Below are 14,006 nucleotides of genomic sequence, written 5' to 3'. Positions count from 1 at the left end.
GCGCCGCCTCTTCGGATTGGTTATTGGAGCCAAGCTGCTTCCTTTTTTTCTCATTGGAAAGGAAGAGTACAAACCGCCAGGGTTCGGCTCCCAGAATTGGCTGAAGTGGGAGGTCCTGCCCTAAAGTGGGTCGAGCTTAGCGAAGGAGGCGGGGTTAAAGGGAAACCCAAGCTTAGCACCGACTGCCGCACTCCGGCGTCTGTGGTGCGTTGGCCTCGGCCATTCTTCGCTATTCGTTGTCTTCTAAAGTGGCTCTCACTCTTTCTCCACTCCGCTACTCTGCCCAGCCCAAATTGAAGGAAATAGTCCCTAAAATGAAGGGTATCTTTCGTCATCAGGGTAACGTTAGCACGAACTGAGTACGCAAAATTGGTGGAGAGCGCCCAAGAGTCCTCGAGGACATCCGTTTCCTAGACAGGACTTGCAGAGGATCAAAGAGGAAGCCTGGCAGGCCGGGACCTGGATGAGATGAGATGAAAATTCCGGGTTTGTTATAACTTTGGAAAGAGGGTCCCTGTTCCTACTGCAAGTGTCTTGGGATTGGGGAGCCAACTATATTTGAGCACTTGGAAACGCAGTGGAAAAGCGACTTCATTGTTTAGTATCTCGGTAAATACATCCCTTACTCCCCACCCTGCCCAAGCCAGTGTCCTAATGGATAAGATCAGTTCCTGCCCTCAAGGAGTTCCAGTCTGGAGAAGTTCACAGACGTGTATAAATAGATGATTAAGATACAGTGTAATAAATTACACAAACCTAGAGGTGGCTGGAGGAATATGTTTCAGAAAGTCGGCTCCAGTAACAGATTGACTACATGAAGAAAGTGGAGAAGGCTCAAGAATAAAACCTATGGTCCTTGCCCAGGAGAGCAATGTTATAAGGCAGTGGCCATGGCATGGAGAAGAGAAGGATGGAATTGGGAAATATGTAGAATTGACGATATTTGGTGATTCGCTGGATAATGGGAAAGATGGTAAGGGAAAGGGAGGAGCTGAGGATGACTTCAGGAAGCTGTCAGAGATGGTGGAGGAAAACTGGTGTCATAATGGCAAAGGAAGTAAAAGAATTAGTCAGTAGTGTCAGATTCCAGAGAAAAATTGGGTAAGGTAAAGATCAAACAGCATCACCTTAATTCTTCAGTTAAGAGGTTACAGGTGATCTTTGCAGGAAAGTTTCAGAGGAGTAGAAGGAAGGTTATAGTGGGTTAAAGAACAAGCAAGAGGTATGAAGGTAAAGGCAATAAATGTAGGCTTCTGGCTATCTTACAGAAATAGTATTTGGCTCTCAATGACTAATGCTGATTTCAAGGTAAAGCAAAGTGGACTGCATGTCAACCATTATGTGCTGGGGGGAAAGTATGGGAGGAAAGGACATTTATTTGTGTGGATAGATATTTGTGTCTGTATGTGTGCTGAGTCAGGATACCATTTCAAAGGCCTCAAGGAGCACACAGTCCCGATCCCTAGAGCTTGCTTGCTACTGTGTAAAGTAGGCATGTCCTCTTGGGACCCGCCCCACCAACCTCCCAGTCCTTGGTCCCTAAGGGAGGCAGGGCACAGAGGCACATAATAGTTTAGAACTACCAAATGGGAACTTTCATTCATGTGAATTCAGGTACCTAGTACATTCTTGCGCACTGAGAAATTTTAGGTTTAGGACTAGAAATATCTCCAGGAACTATAATCAGACATTTAAAAAATATTTTCTTATCTCTTTAGGGATAGAAAGACCTTATAACATGTAAATCTGATATTTAATTAATATTTTTCAGGACTGCATTATGTACAAACTAGAAGGCTGCCTCAAGATGCTCGGCTGTGAAAGAAAGAAGAAAGTTGAGCAGTAGCTGGAAGAGAATGCAAGGTTCAGAAAGGGTAGATTGCCACCAACCAACCCATTGAGTTTAAGTGCCAATATATTATTATTAATTACTGGAAGTGTGGCCTACCAGTGTCCAAGTGTCTTGTACAGAGCAGTGGAGGTGGAAGCAAGAATGAAATCTAAGTAACAGTACAAGTGGGTAGCAAGCTGTTGGTTTGGTGATCATAACTGAAACCTTGAGCCTTTCTTTTGCCTACTCTGCTGCCCACTCTTCTCTAGGGTAGAAACAAGATATGGATTTCCAGTTTGCAAGAATTCATTGAGGGAGACCCACTGGTTTTGGAGGGATGAAAAAGCGAAGCTTCTTGGTCTTTACTTCAAGTTTGGTGGGAGTAGAACAAACAGGACAAAAAACACTGGAACATGGATTTTGTGTAGGATGTGTTGGAACAGGTGTGGCAGCTCCAGCACTCCAGGGCTACATGAATCACGTGTAGTAATTCAGCCGGCAGCCACTAGATATCCATAAGCATGTCTGAGACAGTTTTGTAATCCTACCACTCCCTTCTGCAACCTTCCCACAATCCCCAAACCTCAGGGCCAACAGTTTCTCATTGATAACTGCAGGATTTCCACAGAGGAATGGAATCCTTCCTAAACACTTCACTGGACCAAGTTGGTCCGTTGCACGCTGACTGTTCATTGATCATTCAATAAACTGTTAAAGTACATGTTTGGGGGCAAGGTAGTTGAAAAGACGTTATTCCCCTAGCAGGCGCGCAAGGCAAATCTCTTGAAACACAGTTTCAAAGAGCGTGTGCTTAAAGACTACGCAACCACAGTTACAATAATTGTGTTTCTGCCTTTGAGACACTTCTCTGATCTAGCCAAGGCGTAGCTCACCTTTTCAGAGCATGCGCACTGCACCTCACGCCCCTCCCACTTTCCTCGCGCTTCCCGCGACGGAAGCGGAAAAAGCGTTCGGGTCTCTTTGCTGTCAGGCTGTCTGACTCCGGAAACCACGCTCCTTCACCTTCTTCCTTGGTCTCCTGTCAGCATGACGCTGGCTGTCTTGCAGGTTCTGGAGCCCTTCCCGACAGAGACATCCCGGTTGGCGGTGCTGCTGCCCCCTGGGGGCCCGTGGCCTGCGGCGGGGCTTGGCTTGGTGCTGGCCCTGCGGCCTGCAGGAGAGAGCCCGGCAGGGCCGGCGCTGCTCGTGGCGGCCCTGGAGAGGCCGGACGCGGGAACCGAGGAGCAGGGTCCCGGGCCCCCGCAGCTGCTGGTTAGCCGCGCGCTGCTGCGACTCCTGGCCCTAGGCTCCGGATCGTGGGTGCGGGCGCGGCCAGTGCGGCGGCCCCCGGCTTTGTGCTGGGCGTTGCTTGGCACCTCGTCGGGGCCTGGTCTCGGACCGCGAGTCGGACCGCTGCTGGTGAGGCGCGGAGAGGCCCTACCAGTGCCCGGACCGCGGGTGCTGGAGACGCGGCCGGCGTTGCAAGGGCTGCTAGGCTCAGGGACGCGGCTAGCTGTGACTGAGCTCCGTGGGCGGGCCAAACTGGGCCCAGAAACTGGGGACAGCAGCCGCCCCCCACCCCCGCCCGTGGTGTCCTTCTTCGCGGTTTCCTGTACAGTCCGGCGACTCCGGGGAGTTCTAGGAGGGACTGGAGATTCACTGGGGGTGAGCCGGAGCTGTCTCCGTAGCCTCGGCCTCTTCCAGGGCGAGTGGGTATGGGTGACCCGGGCCGGAGAGTCATCAAACACTTCCCAGCCACACTTGGCCACGATGCAGGTCCTAGAGCCTTGCTGGAACCTCTCTGAAAGGCTGGGACCTGGCTCTGGGCAGCTGGGAGAGCCCCTCACTGACGGACTGGCCCTGGTGCCTGCCACTCTGGCATTTAATCTCGGCTGTGATCCCCTGGAAGTGGGAGAGCTCAGAATTCAGGTAGGACAAAGTACTGAGCTCAGGAGTGCTTCCTCCTCTTTATCCTCTCTATGCCTTAACTGAATTGGAAGACCGGAGCTGTAGAATTTAGGTCCCTTACTCCTTAGATCTTGGACCTTTCACTTAATGTCTCAGCCCTATTTATTTGTTCTCTACAATCAAAATATAATCCTCCATAGTGTGGTGGTGCATGGGAAGGGCGTTATTCAGGCAAAATGTGAAATGCACAGATTACCAGGAGTATATATTAATCTACTGAATCTAACCAATTATCGAATTGCTGCAGTGTATCCAGTATTGTATTGGGTAGTGTGGAGGGTATTTCAATGCTTTTGCTTATGCTTATGCTTGGCTTCCAATTCCTTCCTATTCTTCTAGTCTTTATCTGTTAAAATCCTATCATCCTTTCCTTCAAGGCCCATTTAAAGATGCCATTGTCTTCACAGCCTTTTCATAATCTCACCATCAAAAATTTAACATGACATTCTCCTGTAGTATTTTGTGCTTTTTTTATGGGATTTATTTTATTCTCCCTTGTTACGTTCACATAATCTGTCTAATCTCCAATTATATATTGTAAATTCCTTGAAGGGAAGGACTCTTTATTAACTTTGGTGCCTGGTGTTTAATTTTAATATTTTATTAAATACATCCGAGAAAACTTTTTGGTTTCTGCCTTAAGGAGCTTGCTTCAAGAAGAGATAATTGTATTTGGGGGGACAAATGTAGTCTAATGTTTAATTAAGCACCTAGATATATGGTTTAGGCCTGCAGTATCCCATATGGAAGCCACTAGCCGCTTTGTGACTTTAATTAAAACTACGTAAAGTTAAAAATTCATTTCTTCAGCTGCTTTAGTCACATATCCAGTGCTCAACAGCCGCATGTAGATGTAGAACATTTCTAACACTGTAGATAGTTCTACTAGACGATGCTGGCATAGCCTATTCGAGCTATGGGATGTCAAGAAGAGATATAAGATATGAATGAATGGGGGTCAGGAGTGGGTTTCCTTCTGAATGAAGGAAAAACTACTGGAATACTCAAACTGGAGCTCATTCAGCTAAACCAACACTTTTAGCTTCAGTGAGAGCATAACCTTTTCCCACTGCTGGAATTCAGAGTGCCCCCACTAATGTCTACTTGATCTCAATCCCATTGGCCACCTGATGTCACTCAAAGAACTATGGGAATCAAATGTCTTTGCCATCTTAGTGGCTCTAGGCCAATATAAAGGTGTCAGAGAAGGGTCACCTTTACTGGGGAACTTTTTGGAGCTAGAGTCAGAAAAGTCAGTCAGAAATCTCTTCCCGGTGCTTATTTGAAGAGATTTCTGTTTTCTAGGGAAGATATAGGGATTCAGCTCTGCCACCCTAGGCCTCCCCTTGCACAAGCCTTGTGGTTATGGTCATGAGAGCAGATGAAAGTAGATTTACTTGCTGCTAAAAGGTAGGGCAGAGCCTGACTCTTTGGGAGACAATTGTAAGGTGATGGTTATTTCTTTCATAGAGATACTTGGAAAGCTCCAGTGTTCCTGAAGACAAAGGAAGCTGCTCAGTGCTACCTGGGCCTCCATTTGCCAAAGAGTTACACATCGAAATTGTGTCCTCTCCCTACTACAGCACTAATGGAAATTATGACCATATTCTTTACCGGCACTTTCAGACACCCAGGTTAGCTGGTTACCCCTTTTAGGAGGATAGCATCTTGCCCTATTGCTCTCCTATCCCATCGTACCTAGATCCAGGTACCATGGAGCCTCTGATTTTCAGAAGCCACGTTTTAGGCAATGTAGTGGCTAGAAGGCTCATAGTGTATCAGGCAGACAATAGAAATCTGGACCATGAGGTGAATCTAGACATTCTAAACTAAGAAACCTCTTTGATTTGAGAGGGCCCCAAGAGACCAGAATCCTACTTCACCCCTCACTTGTCTCTGATCCCCCTTTTTAGTCTCCCTGCCATTTCCTCTAGCTCATTCTAGGTCAGATTGTTCTCTGGACAACTGCTTGGGATCTCTGGGTGGGCAGTAGGCCCTTAAGAAGTAGTCTGCATGTTGGGGGTGGGAATGGGAGGAACACATCAGACGTGCTCTTGACTCCCACTGTGAGCTGACCTGGGCCACTGCTGTGTTGCAGGGCAGTCCAGGAAGGGGATGTTTTGTGTGTGCCAACAATTGGGCAAGTAGAGATCCTGGAAGGAAGCCCAGAGAGACTGCCCAGGTATGCAGCTGCCTCCTATCTTACAGCTGGGGTTCTTACCATGGGTGCAGGAGTTCTACAACCCCCTCCTCCCAAGTGGAGTGGAATAATTTTGTGCATAAGAACATTTTGTCGTACATTTTTCTGCAGAGAAGGTTCATAATCTTCATGTTCTCAAATAGGCAGGTGACTGAAAAAAAGATTAAGAACCACTGCCTTTTAGCTTTGGGAGGGGTTTATCCTTAAATTGATTGGTGGTCCTACATAAAGTAAGGTATTAAAAATAACTTAATGGACTAGTCCAAAGCAGAGCTCCTTGCTTTCCATTCTCCATCGCAGTGTCGTTTGACAGCCAGGATTCAAGCCATACCTCCCACATACTCAACAAAAAAAGACCCAGAATCTGATTTCTGCCCTAATTGATGGAGTATACACTTGCAGCTATCCTTAGGAGGAACTTCTCTTTTTCCTTATCCTTAACAGGGAATGAGAGAGAGAGAGCATGACTGAGCTATGACTGAACTTCAAAATTAGGAGTCCAAACTTTCTCCTCTCGTTGACTGACCACAGAGGTTCCTTGTAAAATGGTGAGGCAAGGAATTCAGAGACTACTTTGGCCTTGTGTAAAGGGGGAAGAATGTGTAGCCCCTTACACCAACCAGTCCATCTATTCAGGACTGATGTTCTGTAGTGATTTACTAGAAGGAGAATACAACTGACAGACACATGAACTCAATTTTCAGGGAAATCTCAATGAGGCGATGGAACCAGATTGCAGGAACTTGGGCGTTAAGAGCCATTAGGACCAAGGTCTCAGGCCTAGCCAGCCTGGGTCCTCTGCTCAGAGAGAGATGCCTTGTCTGGAGCTTCTGATTCATCCCTGGCCAATATTCAGAGCTTGGTCCTGGCCAGTCTCTCTAGTCTCAAGGCTGTGGTACCTAGATGAAGGGCCTGGGAGTGCCCTGTGTAACCAATGGCACCTGTGAGTTTTCCCTGATGAAATCTACAACTGGGGCCTGGTAGAAAATGTCAGGCTGGCATGTATCAGTCACTTCCCACTTCTGTCTCCCATCCTAAACATAGCAAATGTCTGTGAGCCAGCTTTCTGTAGGAAAACTACAGAATGCCTACCCAACTATGTACTTTCAAAGAAAAACAGGTACTAGGCCCTCCCAAGACAGATCAGCAAGCCAGTTCTATTCCTGAACACCTGCTGTTCTATCCCTGAAGAGACCTGTCTTTCTTTGGGTGCTGAGCACATACTTCCTCCTGAGCGGGTCCTGGAAAGCAGGGTTGGAGTGGGCAGCTGGGTCTAAGGAAAGATAAAGATGAGTCCTTTAGCCCCTTCCCCTGGACTTGGTAAGGGAAGCCATGCAGGGAGGCCCTTTTGATCCCTGGAAAGGAATTCCACTGTTGGGAGTGCAGCCTCTTAAGATTCTACCCTGCATTCCACTTCTCTAACTAGGCTGACGGAAGCCAGCTCCACTGTCTCCCATCTGGCTCTTAGGAACACAATCCAGTGTTCCCCAACAAAGTCCAGATATGTCCCAAAAGTCTGACCCTTGTACTTGCTGAAGTGGTCCAACCGCACTCCATGGAAGAGAGGAGTCTCTCCATAACTCCTCACAGTGCTGTTCCTCCTTGGATCCCAATGTTGGCCATATGCACTCTGACTTAGGATATTGGGCTCGATCGAGATTCTAGGTTATAGACCCACCCATCATTTATTTATAGTGATTAACAGTAAGATAAAGTTTTCCTTATGTTCTAGTTTTTAGTACAATCACTGCCTACTATAATAGTTACCAGAATTTCATAATACTATCGTGGCGTGCTTCCCCCTCCACATCAGTGCATTCATACCACACTTTTGCTACCAGAGGGAGCCGCTTTGTGACTGAAACATTGTGAGCAAAGGAATTTGCACCTTGATTGGACCTTAATGAGGCTCAGGTTATAGTCTGGCTCTGTCATTGTCTTGCTGCTTGAAGATTAAAGAGGGGAGTAGTTCATTATTTACCTGGAAAATTGGGCTAGTAATTGCTACCTGCAGTAGCAATTGCAGTAGATTGAGTAACCCTAATTCACTATGACACTAGCCAGTGACTGACTGCACAGCCTGTTTATGAGTGGGGAGCTTTTGAAAAACATGATGCTTGAGCCCAGACCTATTGGAACAGAATCAGGGTGAGGCTGGGGCCTGTGCAGTCTTTTTATTTTTTCCATAGGAGGGGAAAAATTAATTTTTTAATTGAGATATAATTCATATACTTTTAGAGTATAGAGTTCAGTGGTTTTTTAGTATATTCACTAGGTTGGGCAATCGACACCACTAATTCTAGAACATTTTCATCACTCCTAAAAGAGACTCCCTACCCATTAGCAGCCACTCCCTAGTCCCTCCTTCCATCTCCTGGGCAACCACTAATCTGCTGAATGGAATCATGCAATATCTGAGAGATGTTGATTTTTAAGTTTGCCAGATAATTCTAATGTGCAGCCCAGATAGAGAATCATTAATCATTTGATGTCATTATTAAGGAATCTGCCTGAAATAAGATTTTGTGGATTATTGTGAAAATGGTTAGGTGATCATTTGCTTAGTGCAGCAGCCCCTTCTCCCACTGAAGTGGGTGTGTAGGCCATTTGCCTGAAGACTGCCCCGCCTCGCCTCGCCTCACCTCTCTGATGAAGAGGACAGCCATAGCTCCTGCCCTCAAAACGTGTATGATCCCGTTATGGAGATAAGAAATACCATCTGCTTTCCTTTCTTACTACTACCCGCCCTCCCAACCTCCAACCATGTCTGGGGCATTTATTTGTGTGGCTCTTGAGTTTGTCCCTGCAGTGGACCACTGTGATTGAGATAGCCACCTTGTCCTTGGGAAGGGGGTATGTGGGTCTAGATCTGGGGTTCATTTGGCCTCTTTCCTGCAGGTGGTGGGAAATGTTCTTTAAAGTGAAGAAAACAGTTGGGGAAGCTCCAGATGGGCCAACCAGCGCCTACTTGGCAGACACCACCCATACTTCCTTGTACTTGGTGAGGTCCAGGGGGTAGGAGTAGACCTGAGAAAGGGAGTGAACAACTTTTAGAAACTAAAGGTTCCTCACACCTTTCACAGGTGGGTTCTACCTTGAGCCCTGTTCCAAGGGTCCCTTCAGGAGAATCTACTCTCTGGAGCAGCTTATCTCCTCCAGGCCTGGAGGCCTTGGTGACCGAGCTGTGTGCTGCCCTGAAGCCTCGCCTGCAGCCAGGGTGAGTGTGGCTGCAGCCTCAGGGAGTGAGGAAAGCCTGCTCACAACATCCCTGGAGGGGCAGCAGGCCAGATAAGAAATTCTTTATACCCTGGCCGGAGTGCTATTGGGTAGACCTTCCTCAAACCAGTATGCCAAGGCCACTAGCCCCTGTCCTTTCTGTAAGCAAATTCCCAGACTCCTTTCCTGCATTAACATCCATCCTCCAAGGTTGGCTGTAAATGAATAATCTCCATCAGGGACAGCTGTCTCTGAGACTACCCTTCCCCTTAGCTCACTAGCCATCCTGGCCTTTACCAGCCTGACCCTGAAAGATACAGCTCCCCATACCACTGGCCTAAGTGTAGACACAGACCCCTCCCTGATTCCTCTCAAAACAGTCCAGACACAGCAGTCAAGGCTTTATTGTAGGCACAGTGGTGACAAAAGGGAATGAGTCTTGGCTGCCCATACCATAGGAGGTATGGGAAATATGGCATCACCAACCCTGGGCGGGGCGGGGTGCTCTAGATCCAAGGGTCCCTCTGTTACTGGGGACTCTAAAGTTTGAGCAGAATGGAGGAGACAAGTGTCTGTCCTCTGATTGCAGGGGTGCCCTGCTGACAGGAACTAGCAGTGTCCTTTTACGGGGCCCCCCAGGCAGTGGGAAGACCACAGCAGTTGCTGCTGCCTGCAGTCGCCTGGGGCTCCACTTACTGAAGGTGAGGGTACCTGGAGAGTAGAACCCCCCAACTGCTTCCCTTCCCATGCCCAGATTCTCCCTCTCTTTCTTTCCCTTTTCCCCTCTGGCTACTAGCCTGACCCTAACACCTCGGGCCAGTGGGTCTGATGTTCAGCTCCTGAGAGATCCTTTCAAGGAGGGAGTTTCAAGATTTTGGTGGACAGTCCAGGGAACGAGGTTAGGATAAAGAAGAGGTAGAACTTGGCCAGCATTACCTTCTTCTCCCGTCCCTACCTTTCAAAAAGAGATGGCCTACACCTTCTTCTGATTCCTCCTCCCCCGACTCTTCTGCCCCAGTCACACGTGCCCCTTTTCCACAGGCCCATTGAGATTCCCTCCCCAGGTTCCCTGCTCCAGCCTCTGTGCAGACAGCAGTGGGGCCGTGGAGACAAAACTGCAGGCCACCTTCTCCCGGGCCCAGCGTTGCCGGCCCGTGGTTCTGTTGCTGACAGCAGTGGACCTTCTGGGTCGGAACCGTGATGGGCTAGGTGAGGATGCCCGTGTGGTGGCCACGCTGCGTCGCCTCCTCCTCAGTGAGGACCCCGTCACCAGGTATTATACAGAGTTGGGCCTGTACATGGGTGGGGCATAGCCTTCCTCCCTCTCTTCAGCCTTTCATCCTCTAGTCCTCACCCCCTCGGTGGCTTCTGCAACATCTACTGCCAGTTTGGCTGCCCTCCAGACAGCCCTGAGGAACGTAGGGATACCCAGCGGGAGAAGGACATGGTCCCCAGTATTTCTCAGGGAATACTAGATTGGAGAAAAATCACAACTTCTGCCTTCAGCTTCCAGCGTGATAGGAGGAAGCACAGATTCCTCTCAATAAGTCCAGACACAGGGTATTCCCATGAATCCCCAACCAGGAAGCCTTGGGTTACCCATCTCCCTATTTCATCTCGGCACCCACCCACTTCCCCACCATCCTGCACCAGCCTCAGGAAAAAGCAGTGCTCAGGCGCTGCCAGTCATGTTCTTGCTCTCAGTGCCCACTCCCTGTCTGCAGCTGCCCTCCACTGATGGTTGTGGCCACCACAAGCCGGGCCCAGGATCTGCCTGCTGATGTGCAGGCAGCATTTCCTCATGAGCTAGAGGTTCCTGTGCTGTCAGAGGGGCAACGGCTCAGCATCCTGCAGGCCCTCACTGCCCACCTTCCCCTGGGCCAAGAGGTGAACCTGGCACAGCTGGCACGGCGGTGTGCAGTGAGTACCAAAGCAGGATGTGGGCCTCCCATGTTCTTTGTTATGGGAACTCAGTCCCACTGCCCTGCAGATGAAGGTAGAAAATCCTGAAGTGTCAACACTGGGCTTCTGCTCTGGCGGAGGACCAGCCTCCCAAGGGTTCCTGCCTGTTGTACCCTGCTCACATGTCCTTTCCTGTGGTTCCCCAGGGCTTTGTAGTAGGGGATCTCTACGCCCTTTTGACCCACAGCAGCCGGGCAGCCTGCACCAGGATCAAGAACTCTGGGTAAGGAAAGTGGGCACAGGAGGGGAAAGGCAGCAAGAGGAAATACGGGTGGGTGGGGGCTGGTAAGGAAGGAAGGAGGGAACAGGACACTGATGGGAAGGAGGCCTCAGGTCAGGTCCTCCAGATACCTCCCTGGGTTTCTCTTTGCAGTTTGGCAGGAGGCTTGAATGAGGAGGAGGAGGGAGATCTGTGTGCTGCTGGCTTTCCTCTTCTAGCTGAGGACTTTGGTCAGGCACTGGAACAGCTGCAGACAGCTCACTCTCAGGCCATTGGAGCCCCCAAGGTAGAGACTCAGGCCCTTAGAGGTTGGACTGGAGCTCCCTCCTCCCGCATATCTCCAACCATGCACTTTCCATCTCCTAGATCCCCTCGGTGTCCTGGCATGATGTAGGCGGGCTGCAGGAGGTGAAGAAGGAGATTCTGGAGACCATCCAGCTCCCTCTAGAGCACCCCGAGCTACTGAGCCTGGGCCTAAGGCGCTCAGGCCTTCTGCTCCATGGGCCTCCTGGCACTGGCAAGACTCTCCTGGCCAAGGCAGTAGCCACTGAGTGCAGCCTTACCTTTCTCAGGTGGCAATGGGGTCTGAAAGGGCTGGTGGGTGGATTAGGAGCTGCAGCAGGATGGGGAGCAGGAGGGGTTGGCCAGGAGGTCAGTTGTGTGTTTATGCATCTAATGAGTCTCATCCTCTCACATTCTCTTCCTCAGTGTGAAGGGGCCAGAGCTCATCAACATGTATGTGGGCCAAAGTGAGGAGAATGTGCGGAAAGGTGAGTGAGTGGGGAGGGGCAGGGCTTCCAGTCCTTCCCCAACCCTGATGGCCCCTGTGCTGTACTGCACACCGCCCCCCCACACACACACCCTCAGGCTGTTCATGGTCATTCCTAGTCTTCCTTTCCACAAGTCAGGTTCCTGCCAGTGGGGCCTAATACCTGGAGCACTAGTGATAAATTGTCAAATCTGGGTTTTCTTCCCCATCTCCTGACTTCAAACCCTATTGAGCTTCCACCTCCTGTGGGCTCCCCTCTCTTCTCAGTGTTTTCCAGGGCCAGGGCCGCAGCACCTTGCGTTATCTTCTTTGATGAACTGGACTCCTTGGCCCCAAGTCGGGGGCGGAGTGGAGACTCTGGAGGTGTGATGGACAGGTGGGGCTCTGAGCCAAAATGGGGTCTGGGGTTTAGGATGGAGAGCTATGAGATGGGTTGCATCAGTCTTCAGAGCCCCAAGAGTTCCTGCCCTTCCAGTCTGAGAAAGTTTGTTTAATGGAAACTAAAATGGGCTGTGGCATTGTGTGTGGGGCACTGAGGAGAATGGGGGCCTGTATGAAAGGGTACACATGACACAACTGAGCAGAGGTCCCTGCAGAGAAAGCCTGCAAGGAGAGGCACCACAGGCAGGGCAGAGGCTGAGGATGGGCCAAGGACTCTTGCCTTCACTCTTCCTTTGCAGGGTAGTGTCTCAGCTCTTGGCTGAGCTGGATGGGCTTCATAGCACTCAGGATGTGTTTGTGATCGGAGCCACCAACAGACCAGACCTCCTGGACCCTGCGCTTCTGCGGCCTGGCAGGTATACACCCTGTACCTTCCTTCCTCCAGGCCCATTTGGACTTATCTCTTGACCCCCATCTTGTGCCTTCTTCATTCACCCTCATGCTGTGCTGTCTAAGACTTATGCTTGCTTATCTCCTTAAAGATTTGACAAGCTGGTGTTTGTGGGGGTGAGCGAGGACCGTGCCTCCCAGCTCCGTGTTCTGAGTGCCATCACACGCAAGTATGAGGGAGACTTTCAGAGGGCTTGGGCCTTGGGCTGCTTAGGGGATAAGTGCGATGTGCAGAATACGCTGGTCAGGGATGCCTTTTGAGGGAGTAGGGGATGCTGGGTAAAACTTACTTTCTTGTATTCCCACAACAGATTCAAGTTAGAGCCCTCTGTGAGCCTGGTGAACGTGCTGGATCACTGCCCTCCCCAGCTGACGGGTGCAGACCTCTATTCCCTCTGCTCTGATGCCATGACAGCTGCTCTCAGACGGAGGGTTCGGGACCTGGAGGAAGGTGAGCCACTCGCCAGCCCGAGAGATCAACCAGAAAGCTAGTGGGAAAACGAGGCCAATTATGGATTTCAGAGGAAGGGCTCTTGATGTTCAGAGGACTATGGGCAAGAAGGTGCCTCCCCCAGGGTTCACCCTGCTTGGGCATAGACTACAACCTCTGTTCCCCGGCTGGGATGAGGACTCTGACCTCACCTCCCCATTGTCATGTCCCCAGGGCTGGAGCCTGGAAACTCAGCACTGCTGCTCACCATGGAGGACCTGCTGCAAGCTGCTGCCCGGCTGCAGCCCTCAGTCAGCGAGCAGGAACTGCTCCGGTACAAGCGCATCCAGTGCAAGTTTGCTGCCTGCTAGAAGCCTCCTGCAGTCTGGGTCCCCACCCAGAGTGACTGAAGTACCTAGGTATCTCCCAGAAACCTGAGAGAGCAAAGGGCTCTTTCTCAGGCTGCTGTGGACAGGCTGTCTACCTCCAGGAGATTCTCTGGGTGCCAAGCGGTGTGGCTGAAAATAAAGTGTATACTGCCCCCTGCTGGTGGTGTGGTCTGAAAGGTTAGTGTGGGGA

General features: G+C 50.2%; 1 protein-coding gene across 1 annotated transcript; it reads left to right on the top strand.

Moving 5' to 3' along the window:
* Window positions 1-2,761: 2,761 nt before the first annotated feature.
* Window positions 2,762-13,973, top strand: PEX6 (peroxisomal biogenesis factor 6). Its single transcript, XM_011354648.2, has 17 exons — window positions 2,762-3,760; window positions 5,270-5,433; window positions 5,898-5,981; window positions 8,898-9,000; window positions 9,083-9,216; window positions 9,805-9,916; window positions 10,280-10,488; window positions 10,940-11,135; window positions 11,324-11,400; window positions 11,551-11,683; window positions 11,764-11,969; window positions 12,106-12,167; window positions 12,434-12,542; window positions 12,847-12,963; window positions 13,090-13,167; window positions 13,309-13,448; window positions 13,662-13,973. The coding sequence occupies exons 1-17, from the start codon at window positions 2,879-2,881 to the stop codon at window positions 13,796-13,798; spliced, it is 2,943 nt and encodes a 980-aa protein (XP_011352950.1). The 5' UTR covers window positions 2,762-2,878; the 3' UTR covers window positions 13,799-13,973.
* Window positions 13,974-14,006: the final 33 nt, after the last annotated feature.

The sequence above is a fragment of the Pteropus vampyrus genome, unplaced genomic scaffold (genome assembly GCF_000151845.1).
Source record: "Pteropus vampyrus isolate Shadow unplaced genomic scaffold, Pvam_2.0 Scaffold18, whole genome shotgun sequence".
In the NCBI taxonomy this organism is placed as follows: Eukaryota; Metazoa; Chordata; class Mammalia; order Chiroptera; family Pteropodidae; genus Pteropus; species Pteropus vampyrus.
This window is presented reverse-complemented; position numbering and strand designations above follow the sequence as displayed.